Source organism: Eretmochelys imbricata, chromosome 16 (genome assembly GCF_965152235.1).
Source record: "Eretmochelys imbricata isolate rEreImb1 chromosome 16, rEreImb1.hap1, whole genome shotgun sequence".
In the NCBI taxonomy this organism is placed as follows: Eukaryota; Metazoa; Chordata; order Testudines; family Cheloniidae; genus Eretmochelys; species Eretmochelys imbricata.
The window spans coordinates 23,917,426-23,930,753 of NC_135587.1; the positions used below are offsets into that span (position 1 = coordinate 23,917,426).

The window sequence follows — 13,328 nt, forward strand, 5'->3', positions numbered from 1 at the left end:
TTGCAGCAAGAAGCTGCATGCTACACAGTCGCTGCATGTACACAGGAGACACTCCCCAGCTGAGCAGCACAAGGCCCAGGAATAAGGTTGCCCTGTTCCAAATACTGAATGCATGTTCAAGAAGAACACAGACAGCTGGAACTGGCACAGAGATGATGTAATGGCAGGATGCACAACTCTTCTGTTAGCTAAGAGAATGGCCCTTTACAACTGTTTATACTGCTGTTGGACACAAGCCGTTTAGCCCAGTGATGGGGTGGGACCTACACCTCAAAAGGCACAGGCAGCTTTTAAAAAAATATATATATCCCCAGCACGTACAATAGGGTTAATATAAGATGACTGACAGACAACAGCTGCCCTTCAAACTAAGCCAAGGCCCTTAAAACATCCTCTCAGAAAGAGCCTAACTGAACAAATCTCTGGTGGTTGGGGAAGCAAGTCACAGAGTCCTTCAAATACCCTACACCACAGACATGAACCCAAGCACTGCTACTGACCTCACCCACGAGCAGGGAATATGATGAAAAGGTAGAGACTTTAAGGTATCCAGGATCTAAACCATACAGAGCTTTGTAGATCCAGACTAAATAGACAAATGCTAGGAATTACACCTGGAAATGAAGTGGAAGCCTGTTTGTTCTCTGGAGCATAGGTGTGACATACCGCAAAGCTTCTGTATGGCTTTCAGACACACTTTCAGGTCACCAGCTGACCACCAAGCCAGTACCATGTTCTGTTCTCCCTTTCCTGGGGTTAAATGTCATTTTGGGGACATATGGAGAAGACAGTAAACTGTAGACTGAGTCAGTAGTGTCTTAGCTGATCACCATCCTGTATGGAGGTGCAGCAAAAGGCAGGCTAATGCTATTATACCAAAGGAATATCCCAGAGGGAATTATTTCTACCCATATCTTAACCTCTCTCTTTCTGTAGGAGTTGTCACTTATTCTCTAATTCAGTCAAGAATCTACCCAATGTCCAAATTGCCCAGTAATCCTGCCAGAGTCAGTGTCAGTCCCACCCATCTCCAATCTAGAGAACATGCTAATGGGCCAGTCAATTATCTGGGGGATTTGGTATCTTAAGCTCTTGGTGCTAGGAGTAATTTCTAAAGCACACATTAGAATCAAATCAACTAACTCCAGGGGTTAATGAAGGAAGGGAACACACCAAACTGTGTATCTCCTTGTCTGTCGCTAATTGAAAGGGACTTCCTCAGAACTCTGAGCCAGAAGTCCAAGCTACAAAATAACAGTGTTTCTCCCTTGTTCTTAAAGATCCAACAGAATACACATAGCAGCTATAAAGTAAAGCTTATGGAGTCAACTTTGCATCTAGGCCTGTTTAAATGCATTCCAAGCTATGAAACTCAGTAACATTAGAATTGCAGGCTAAAGGCAATGTATACCCCTCTCCTCTGCTGACTTACCTGTGATTTAAACACCGTGCAGATATGGCTACAGAAGAGAGCACTTTCTACTTCCCCTTGCAGACTACTGCCTGCCCAAGTGCACGTCAGGTAGATGCAACCCATGCTAGTGGTCAAGAGTGACCTGACATTCCAACTAGTTTAAGAACTGTGAATGAGAGTCTAAAAGAAAATTTTCAGAAGTGCCTATGTGACTTCAGCTCCTAAGTCCCATTTTCAGAAGTAACGTAGGAGCCTACGTCTCAATGAAAATCAGTGGGACTTAGGATCTTTGGTCACTTAGGCACTTTTGAAAGTCTTACTTTAAGTTCCGCTGACTTTCAGTGAGAAGTAGGCTCCTAAGTGGTGAACATTTCAGAAGGGCATCAGTGGAACCGAATAAGGGACTGAAGCAATTAAATGGGGGTAACCATGGACAAATAAGGAAATTCAGGCTTAACTGTTTTGTTGAAGAGCACTCAATAAATGGAATAAACTGCCAAATAAAGGCCACTTAAAATCAAACTCTCTCAATGAGTGAGAAGCAGCCAGGCATTTTATTAAATCAGTACCTGACCTGGACAGTGCCTATCACCACCTGAGCTATTCAGAGGAAACCTGAAGAGGAGTTAATTATAATATACCTTACCTCTGATGTGAAATGTATAAAACATTCCTCCTCCAAAGCTTAACAGAGCAGCCTGCTATTGCTGCCCATTCTCAATACAAGACTAAGCAATCCTCTGCTAATGAAAGATTCAGACCTTGACTTTAAGAGGGTCTCAGGGGAAGGAGTCCCAAATTTGAGCCTAAAGATAACTGTAGTTCCAAATCTGCACTATGTAATAACTGTGTGAGCATTTTACAGCATTTCAACAGCTCACTGATTGCACCCACAATGTAGTTAGATGTTCAAGTGCTATAATGTACAACTTGCTTGCAAAATTGAGTCTGAAGTTTTTTCCAGGTGCAAAATTAGATGCCACTTGTCAATCCAGGCTCTCCCATTGACATTGGTTGAGTTTATAGTTAGCAATTTGTCCAGTAACAGACTATTAATTCTATCCAGATCTTTGCTGGACTGAGTTACTAAGGGTAATCTATACCTAAGATTACATTTTCTGAAATTATGATTTTTTCAGTTGTTAAATAAATGCATTTAATTTACATAGTGTGGTGACTTACCTGCTTACTACAAAAAATACTGTACTATGAGCCTGGTTTACCACTACATTATTCAATGTGCTTACCAGTTTTACAGCAGTAGAATAGTGGTAAATCAAGTCTTTTGTACCTTTCACGTTTGTGTATTTAAGAGTGACTATGGGGCCAATATTATTCTGCATTTAAAAGCCACATTCTAAGTACCATTTTTATATGAAAAGAGTTCTCAGCAACTTTATATTACAATGACAGTACATTGTTATAATATGCAAGAGTATGTAAAACAAATTTTAAAATGACTATTTAAAAAAAATTTATACACATCACATACACTTAGGCCTCAATCCAGAATCATTTTAATCCAAGTAAATTTTTGTAAGGTAAACTTAAAATACAGAATTACTCATTAATGGTTCTGTCTTAATTCCTAGTTTTACAAAACCATGACCAAGCAATTTATTCATGCTGAGTTAATCACCATCACCCCCCCAACCTCCCTTTATGAATTAATTTGGCCTAATGTAATTTGGTCTCCGTACATTTTAACTTCAATATTCTAAATATTACCAAAGCTTTTCCTCCTTCCTTTGTAGATTAGCATTAATAGTTTTGGGAAAAGATTACTTTCTTATTAATTAGACAATATCATGTAGTCAACAGTACATTTCTATTCTGTACACCTATAGAAAGCCATGTTATGGCTTTCTGTACAAACCATGTTGGTTAGCAGATATTTTGGCTTTGGTACACAGCTAAATTTTTCCACTAGAAAGGAAAGAATGCAGTGCTTGATACTCAAGAGTATCAATATGATTAACTTTTCAGACTACACAAGAAGAGATGTTTGGAGCAGAATGATTTACTGGTAAGACTAATGGATTCCTTTTTTCTTATAAACTAATATCTTTTAACATCAATAGTTTTTTATCTTAAACTAAAATAATTTCAGTGGCCTTTAAAAACCACAAGATTGGAAATAAGACCAGTTGATTTTTTTCCTTAAACAATTAAGATTTTGAAATTAAATAAAGGCATAATAAAAGCTCATGTCATATATATGATTCATCACATGTATATGGGAGTTGAAAAACAGTAATTAACATATTCTTCAAGCTGAGAATAAAAATTCTTACCTTTTTATACCATGATCTCTGCTTACAGTCATTACATTTCAGCTTATTTTATACAAGTGCATATGGCTACGAAGGTCCGGAGAGAATGAGAATAAAGTGATATTAACCTGCTGAAAACTGCTTAAAAGTCTTATCCTGCAATATATAGAGGTTCCAACACCATTTAAATAAAAGACTTTCATACAGAGGCATCTGTGACTTCAGTTAATAATCCAGATAATTGATTCAATACCTCAAACATTAACCCAAACAGTTTAACGAAAAACAAACAAAACAAAAAAGTGAACTTAGAACAGCGAATTTTTTCTGAAATATGCCAGATTCTAGAATGTCAGTTATTTTATAAGGATTTTAGGGAAAAAAATATCCATTTCAGAAGTGAAGTGACCTAATCCTTCCACCGTTTCACCATATTATTGTGAGGCATGATTGAGACACATTAGTTCAGTTATACTTGGGAGAAAAGGTGGAACGTTTGCTGCCTTTCATGTCTTCTGGCATGTAGCAGCTCTGGGTTCAAGAATGGCCACTGTAAGCCGTGGTGGCAGTTTCTAGGTGAACTTTGATACTAAAGAGCTGAGCAAATTGTTCAGTTAAAATTCTGATTTAAGTGGTGAAAGCTAAGGCGGAGTTAACTGATTAAACTGGGAGCCCCACCAATTTTTAATGAAGTTCAAGTTTTATACATTGGTCTCTTCTTTCTGGCATGAAGAAATAACCAAGAGACATGTATGCACATTTATTGCTATGTATCCCAAAGAAGGACTGTGGCTTGCAATAAGTATTGCTTTTATTTAAAAGGATCTGAGTTCAGGGAAAATATCTTTTCAAAAAGGAAAAGCTCAGAGTTCCATATTTGAAGCTGAGACCCCCTCAAAACGAGTCACGTTTGTTCTTGCTTTTAAGACATCTACAATAGCCATTTCGAGCCAGACAACCTGATGGTTCTAGAAGTCAGAGAAGAAATCTTGAGGGCTCAAGTGAACAATAAAAGGTGCGATGCTGAGAGGCTGGCAATAGGGACTGTCAATGAAAAAACCACCTACAGTGGAGAAAAGAGCAGAGAAGCAAAAACTTCATGTTAATTTCAAAGGGATTGGCTGAAGCTAAAGCTCCATTTAAATTTCTCTGCTCCTTCAGCTGTAAGTGGAATTTTCATTGTAAGAGGGACACAAGTGGGCACTTTTAAAACTATCAAAACATCTAAACTTCCAAGGTGATCACTTTTTAAACAAAGAACCGACCGCTCATTCATATTTTCAGTAAAGCAGAGAAATGTAAAATATGCAGCAACGGGGCAAGTTTACAATGTGGTTAGTAACTCCCAACAAATGACAAAAAATGAAAAAATGACTTCATATAAATCATCTGAAATGACGGCCATCATGTTTTTGAAAAGAGCATAGCTCCCTCTGTTTAATGAGCTGGGGAGGAATAAGTTACTGGGCAAGTAAATTTTCAATAAATAAATATTTTCAGAACAAATTGTAGTTTAAAATTTAAAGTCTCAGAAATTCATGGATTAAAAAAACAAAACAAAACAAAAAACTTTATCATTAGCAGTTGCCAATCAAGAACACCCCAAAAAAGACAGGGATCATTTAATGAATATTGTATTACCCAAAAATGGGCTCTCATCAGCCATGCTTTTTCTGCTCCGTGATGGCTCCCTTTCATCCATAGGCCAGCAAAACAAGTCAATGATTTATCAACACTACTCAATTTGAAGGTACCCCCATCCCTGCAGTTTCTCTCTCAGTGCTAATTCAAGGGATGCTAATGTCAGACTCACTGCTACTGTCAATAAAGGCTACATACTTTATTAAAGTACCACCACCACCAAATGAAAGCAAGAGCTACAGCAGGAAGAGAAACGTTTATGAAAAGATTTAAGCTCATTCCTAAGCACAAATGCTTGGTTTAAGAACAGCTGCTGTAGTTAATTCCAAGGAAAGCAGCTTGTTATACACTTCACCCCCTATCATGCTGTTCTATAGTTACTCTCCCTGCTATGAGATACGTTGCGTTAAGCCCCGTTCTTACCACGTCATTTAAAAAAACCCACCCTCCCCCAAGAATAGAGTCTGAAAGAGAGCAGAGTGTATAAAGGCATCTTCAATACAGCACAAAACATAACAAACCTACTGAAAAGGAACTGGTGACCTCTGAATGGGGAAGTGCAACGAACAATGCCGCTTATTTGTGGGGGTGATACCTTAATAAAAAGCACTTTATTCCTTCGTCTTAGAGTCCAAAGCACAACAGCTTTATACACAAGCCTGGAAATATCCTGGCGACAGTACGGAGCACGTCCTCTGCTCTATGCTCTCAGAGGGCGCATGCAGTCCTGACATTATAGATGTCGCCTTACTTGGGCGCCAACTCGTATCAAAAAATGAATACTGGCCTATGGCTGAAATGTGTCACTTTTCACAGCAGCACTCAACAAGAACTGGGACCATTAAATAGCAAGTTTTCATGGGGACCTTGTTGCTGCTTTAGATTCTTATAATTGTAAGGGGAAAAGGAGAACCCTTTTTTTAATTAGAGACTGACCACTGAAATAACTGTAAAAATGCTACATGGAAAATCAAGGGTGGGCAGACAATCTTACAGAGTGAAGAAGGCCACAAGAACAAGTGCAATTTATTCTTTTTGGGGGGATGTGGGGGGCATTGTAGAAACATCTTTGGAACACTACAGAATTTAAGCATAACGTTACGATTGTCCTTTCTCTGGGCAATACAGACTTAACTATGTATTCCTCCAATTACAAAACAAAAGTCTTTGCATGGAAATTTCCCTTGTTTAACACAGGTTTCACAAAATATAACTGAATACAAAGAGACCAACTAGTGTTAATAATTCCCTTTGTTTTCTTTTTCAGCATTTTGCATACAAATGAAGAGGCTTCTTGGAAAACGAAGACAGGGTCTACGTTACTGAGCCTTATGATATGCTAATTTCCTTGGTTTTAAAGATGCTAAGGGAATCCTTTCAAGGTACTGATGCTAAGATATATCAAAAATAATAAGCTAAGACAATACTTAAACCCATATTTTACTAGCTTTATTCACCTTAATATTTTCAAAGTTAAATTTTAATTGAGAAGTTTCTATTGTGTTACTGGTTTGTTTTTTTTAAAATAACTACACTCTGACTTAAGTAGTCCTACAACAAATACAGGTCATTAACTGAGTTTCTGTATGACTGCATTAGGAAACAGGCAGTACTCTGTGTTACGACAAAACAGTTTATTTGTGATCAGTGTTTTATATTCTATACATCCTTCACAAATTTAATTTTACATAATCGGATACTTCATTTAAAACGTAAGGTTTAAGCTTCTAGTTCTTCCCTATAACAGAAGGCTGGTATAAGTTATTTGAAAATGAGGTAACATTTCACAGAACATTTTTTTTTCAAGTTTTAGAGAACTAAATTTGCATTTTGTTAAAATCAAAAAGTAGGAAAAGATGTTTCTTTACAAATGACTTTGCTCAAGTATGTGTTCAAAGAAAACAGGATAAAAAGGCTTTTTTTCTTCTAACATTCTGTACTGTACTGTGTTGTTCAATCAATAGGAATTAGCTTCTGCCATTTGCTAAAAGAATGAGTAGTGGGGAACAGGATATGTTGGGAATTTCATAACTGGTAACAGAACCATTCTCTTGGGTATACCTACAGAGAGAAGAAACGGAGAGGACTCCAAATAAGTTCAATGATCCAATAAAGTCAAGTAAAAGCTTACAGTAATGTTCTCATTAACCCTTTCCAGATGAGTCAGTCAATGAGTTTTGAGGACATTGAACCCCATAAGCAAGACATTTCAACATTTTGTAATGCTTTAAACAGGAGTTTTAATAGAACATATTAGATTTTATTATCGTTCTGATGTTTATTAATTTAGCATGAGCAATATGTTCCAGAAGTAGTCAGTACTATGTTACACTGAACCAGACTGGATTTGGAAAGTTAATTTACATTCTTGTGACGATAGTGGGGATAATCTATCTTGTTCAGTGTTCTGAAGTAGTTCGACAGGCCAGCTACAACTGCAAAGATTTGAGACAGTAAATGCTGCTGTGCATAACCGGACGTTCTTTAAAAAGTGGCACAGCACAGGTTTGACAAACCTCCCTTTGTATCTGTCCAACCCAGGCACTGATAACTCAATCAAGTTCTATATCCATTTAGACTTTCTGCATTTATTCATATTGTACTGAAGTGGCAAATCTGGAAAGATTAATATCTGCCTAATCTCAGAATTATTATAGCGTTCTTGTGGCCTCACAAACTTCTGCATACTTAAATACTTTTTTTTAAATGGTTCCTATTTAAATTCTAATATTTAACCTACATATCCATTTAGAAATCACAAAGCAGCAACAGCAGGTATTCCAGAGCACCAGATGATCAGAGTGAAACTTCCCAACATGCAACAGCTTACAAAGGCAAAGAGACATATTTACCTTACAGCCAGAAAAGCATTATTTCAGTACTTTGCATCACAATAAGACATTAAAACAGAAAAACTCTTTATGCGAAAAATGGGGGCAGCAGATTTCACAAGACTTTGAAGTCAGCGATATGCCACACGTAAATATCTAAGTGATTACAATTCAGGCTCCAACACAGATGTCATGAGAAGATGGAGGGGAAGGAAAAAACAAACCAAGAGAAAAAAAGGATTGTAGGTAAAACTCCCAGCCCCGCTGAAGTCAATGAGAGTTTTATTACTTACTTCACTGGGGCCAGGACTTCACCCCATAATCTTATACATAACCTATCCGCCAATGAGAGATGCCGATAGTCAAGTATCAGCCATCTTAGACCATCCCAGGGTCATATTCAATACCCACTTCTTAATGTTTCATACAAAGTTGAAAGGTGCAAAAGGGATTGTTAAAAAAAGCCACTGATGAAACAGGTCCTAAACTAAATATGTTAATTTCCTGCTGGGTGAGCGGGTAGAGGTTCCCTTTGTTATTAGTAACAGTGCAAGAAAGATAATCAAGAATACAGAATATGCTTTATGGGAAATGCTAGTATCACCTGCTGCAATGTGAAAACAGATGGCCAATTCGTATCTTTCTACGAAGGTAATAAAAGCTGCTTTAAATCAGAGGAAATTCCTTATCTGAGTAAAGGCACCTCACTGGCCAAGTCCCTTGCCCTGCTCCACAGAAGGAAGCACAGAATAGCAGCAGCTAGTCCTGCGTGGCAGATACTCCTAGACACCACCCATACTAGAGCCGGAGCATTGTCATCATCAGGGCACAGCAGAGGAGGCTATAGCTGTATTTATAGCGTGCATCATGGAATGGTAACAGTTCCTTCCCAAGGTGTAGAAATCAAGTGACCCAGTTCCACAATATTTCCCTGGTCAGATAAGGTTTCTACACCTGTCGTGTTATCAGGTGGAGTTACTGTTAGCCACCAAATTCATTCAGATTCGATATGGAAGCAAGCATTAGGAAAATAACGCAGCACAGGAATGGTTGGTTCAGTGAGGATTAGGTTTCCCCTTTGAAAAATAAAAAAAGGCTGCTGGAGCTTACTCAGGTGGTTTTGCCATTTGAGAGCTACAGAATTTTACCCCGTTATAGAAGAAGGGTTCTGTACACACAGAAGATCAGAACTGGTTCTGAGAGACAGCGCCTTGCTTTACTCTCGCGTGTCGGAACATATCACTGACTCCAAACTGTTTTGCCCCCATTGCCACATAAACCTCATTCAAAGTAACCAAAAGGCCAGTTGGAGATAAATAGGCTTTATTCATCTAGTATTTAAAAAAGCTGGGGGGTGGGCAGGAGAAAGTACTCTAGAGCTATGAGAGAGGCCCTACATTTATTTTAGTTCATATGAAATATATTGCACTGCCGTCTTAGATTTCACTGGGTCTCTTAGCAGAAAGGGGCAGTGCAAGTTATGGTGCCTTAGCAGGCTTGAAAAAAGAAAAGGAGGACTTGTGGCATCTTAGAGACTAACCAATTTATTAGAGCATAAGCTTTCGTGAGCTACAGCTCTCTAAGTAACCTACAGAAACTCAGTTGGCTTGACCCAAAGAGCAGTATTTAGCCTGCAACTACATAAAATGTGTCTGGACTGGTTATGAGATGTCTGTGGCAGTGGGCATTTCAAACAACTGATTGCAATAAGAGGAAATGCCCACAAGTCTAACTTATGGACTATCATTTTACCAGTGTTTAGCCAAGGGGCATTAGAGTAATATTCAAGGATGTTAGATTTGGCCCTTAGGTATTCTTTGAATGGAGCACAAGTTGGCTGTAAAAAGTAGGAGAACTACTTTAAAATATTCAATTTCACTATGAAAGGGAACAGGCAGTTAGAACAAGCAGTCCTTCCACAATCAGGCAAAGCATAGGCAAAAAGCTACTCCAACCAAAACAAGAACCACAAGGTTATGGCATCAATTTAAAATGTCCTCATTGTCATATTTAAAGTGAGCTCTGATTTTCTTGGATCACACTTGCAAACTCTAGGGCAATCTCTATTTTTGGACTGCCATGATAGTTTCAATACTGTTTCTAGTGCAGTTAATTAATAGTTCATACATACCATAGGCTGGCGCAGCTGGGCTGTACCCATAAGGTGCCCCATAGCCTACAATACAAACAGAACAAGCATTTGGCTTTATTCCCCCCAACATATGAAGAATCATCAAAGGTCGCAAACTTAATACACGGGCCATACACAAAACAGAAAATCCATTCCCAGTTACATTAAAATACTTAAGCCACATTTGGGTGTAATCGTTCCAGATTCTGGCTGCAAAAAAACAAACAAGCCATCTTCCGCGTTTTTTGGAAGCTTCAGCATAGAAGAGTGAAGCTCCACCTTTCTTTCTATTTTCCTTAATATTTTCTCTTGGTTGAAACTTTCCAGTCAATACTGTCGCACTGCAAGAGTTGGCAAGGCCCAGTTTACAGACTCTCTTAATAAAATACTGATATGACTTAATGCATAAAATAGTCATTGTCCTCAATCCCCCAGTTAGGAAAAGGGAAACCTGGAGGCCTGTGGTAAAGGTCCAAATCAGCAGCAGATATTTTTGGTGATTAAGAACACTGGCATTTGGTTTCCGCAGAGTCCAAACTTATTCCACAGAAGACATCTGAATGGCTGGATAGTAAGTAGGCACTGATGGCAGCTTAAAAAAATAAACCAAACCATCATGGGGATAGGAGGCATGCAAAGTTAGAGGATACATTCAGTTGCTGAATAAAAAGGAATGGTGACAGCATTGTTCTTGGTTATTACTGCTTGTTATTTCATTAAGACTTAGTACCATTCATGTCTGGTAAAGCTTTTTTTGAGGGAGGTTAGGTTGGGGTGGGGAAGGCTGAAGAGGAAAAAGGTACGTAGGCCAAGAGAAATAAATGCTTAACAAGTATGATGGCTGGGAAATTAAACCGATTTCTGGAAGAATTCCATGCTGGCAAGGACTGTGCCTCTAGCAGGTTACAATGTCTCAAACGACTCCTCAGGCAGAAAAGCAGTTTCAGAAACAATGTTCAAGGCCATTAAAAATGAATTACTGGTTTTTAATATTTATGATTACATCAATATACAGGAACAATGAAGGCACCACATTGCTGACGGTGCCGGGAGGTAAATATATCCAACTACAGGCTGCACTATTAACGTCTGGGAACTGATGAAGGGTGCAAATTAGAATCTATACTATATCCTAAAGAACCTTGAGCACTAATGATCAGGGGTTTACTCTTTGGAAGCTAAGTGAACGTTGGCCATGGAACTTTGGAGGCATAGAGACCAAAGAATAAAATAAAATACACAGAAATGGAGGCGATTCCCCTCCCACCCCCAACTCCTGCGCATTATCTTCTACACCAGTGTGGTTCAACCTCTTCAGATTGGCAACCCCTTATTCAAACTCAAATTTTCGTGATTCCACGCCATAAAATGAATAGACAATGATAACCCTACGTAATTGGTTTGTGTAGCAGGAGAGGTTCACAGAGAATACCTGACCTTGAAGGATAACAGTATGCAGGGAATGTGGGAGCAAGATTTTCTTTGTAGTATGATTTTCAGTGCCTCACGACCACCTGCTCCCCGGGTGTTGACACCCATCAGGTGAGATAGTGTTTTAGGTGAAGCGAAATATAGAGGAAACCCAGAAGTTGCTATGCACTTCATTGTCTCTGTAGCTACAGTTTTGTTTATTGGGGCTGCTAACCTGCCAATGGGAATCAACCCTAAAACAGCCTGACCAGCGATGTGAATTCTGCGTGAAGGGGCCCAAGTATAAATGGGAACCAAAAAGCCTTTTAATTTGGACCTGCAGTTTTGCTGCTCAAAGCAACGCAGCCAACATTACACAGCATCATCAGTCAGAATATGAATGTGAATTTCCTTCTTTCATTTCTCCCAACATGACAGCTGTTAATAGACATCTCTGCTCACAGCCCCAGATTGTGCAGGGTGCTCCCGAGAGCACAATGACTTCCAAATCTGCCAGCATAATCCCCACAGTTCGCGACTCTGGAACGCATTCCAGTACAGCAGCAAGTTCCATTCCAATAACCGTTCCCCAAGAGGACTGAAGGGTCTCTCTTACTGTGACTCAGACTGCTCCTAGAGGAGATTCATCAGGCGGCAAAGCACTCCTCATGGGAAGCAACGCGCACAGGACAGTACTTTCATTTTGCATGCACAAACAATACCCCTCTGCTCTTATTAAGGATAATCCTGTAGCATTATCTAGAATGAGAAACCCTTGGTAAGGCCAATCGTAATACTAACAGGCATCTTCCAGGAGACTTTACAACCAGGCACAGAGTTGTGGGAATCATGCCATGGTGAGAGTTATGAGAAAGGCAGATATCAGAATTACAAAGCCCCAGGGAAAGAGCTGGATAGCGATGTGCTCATCTTCCATGCACAATAAACCGCAAGCGAGATACATTTCCAGCTTTACAGACTCTCTGACTTTTCCCTTTATTTAAACCCCCATGCATTTCCCCCTATGGCTCTTCTCAAATGCTACAAAACTAAACAGGTCACCAGCATGGATGAGTCTGACCCATAGAGAGGTGAACATCAGCAGCCATAGTTCATCCACGGACAGTTGGGCTCGACAGACCCTTAGCTGCTAGTGCTATGACGTACCTGGTGTTATGTATCCAGTAGCAGCGGCTGCCCCAACAAATGCCCCTCGTGTTAAAGCGCCTCGACCTCTGCCTCGAGCAACCTGGACTGCTGCAGACACAGCTGTATTTACAACTCCTTTAGTCTGTGCAGAATAATAAAAATGGCATGATTCAGAACATGATACACAAGGCAATCCATGTTAAATCCAGCTAAATGATCTGTATGAATTACCTCTAATGCTATATTCAACCTGCCAGGCTTCTTAAAGGCAATACACACTCACTCATTCCATTCTGAAGCGTAGCTGTGCAGAGTTGGGGACTGTGGAACAGACCTATACGTGAGCTCACTAGTTCTCCATTTACAGAATCCCCTTCCCTGGACAGGATGAACGGAACATTGGCAGCTGTGCCAACGGGCATCTTTGTTTCATTCCAACGCCACAGTAATCAGCTCTCTTACTTAGCCGGAAAGCTCTT

General features: G+C 39.4%; 1 protein-coding gene across 2 annotated transcripts in view; it reads right to left on the reverse strand.

Moving 5' to 3' along the window:
* Positions 1 to 6,947: 6,947 nt before the first annotated feature.
* Positions 6,948 to 13,328, reverse strand: part of STRBP (spermatid perinuclear RNA binding protein) — an 86,003-nt gene continuing 79,622 nt past the window's right edge. For both annotated transcript variants that reach the window (XM_077835550.1, XM_077835551.1), the window contains exons 16-18: positions 12,868 to 12,991; positions 10,291 to 10,335; positions 6,948 to 7,389 (exon numbers count right to left, since the gene is read on the reverse strand). In XM_077835550.1, coding sequence (XP_077691676.1) covers positions 7,313 to 7,389; positions 10,291 to 10,335; positions 12,868 to 12,991 — 246 coding nt within the window. In that variant the 3' untranslated portion in view covers positions 6,948 to 7,312. The remainder of the gene's footprint in view (positions 7,390 to 10,290; positions 10,336 to 12,867; positions 12,992 to 13,328) is intronic.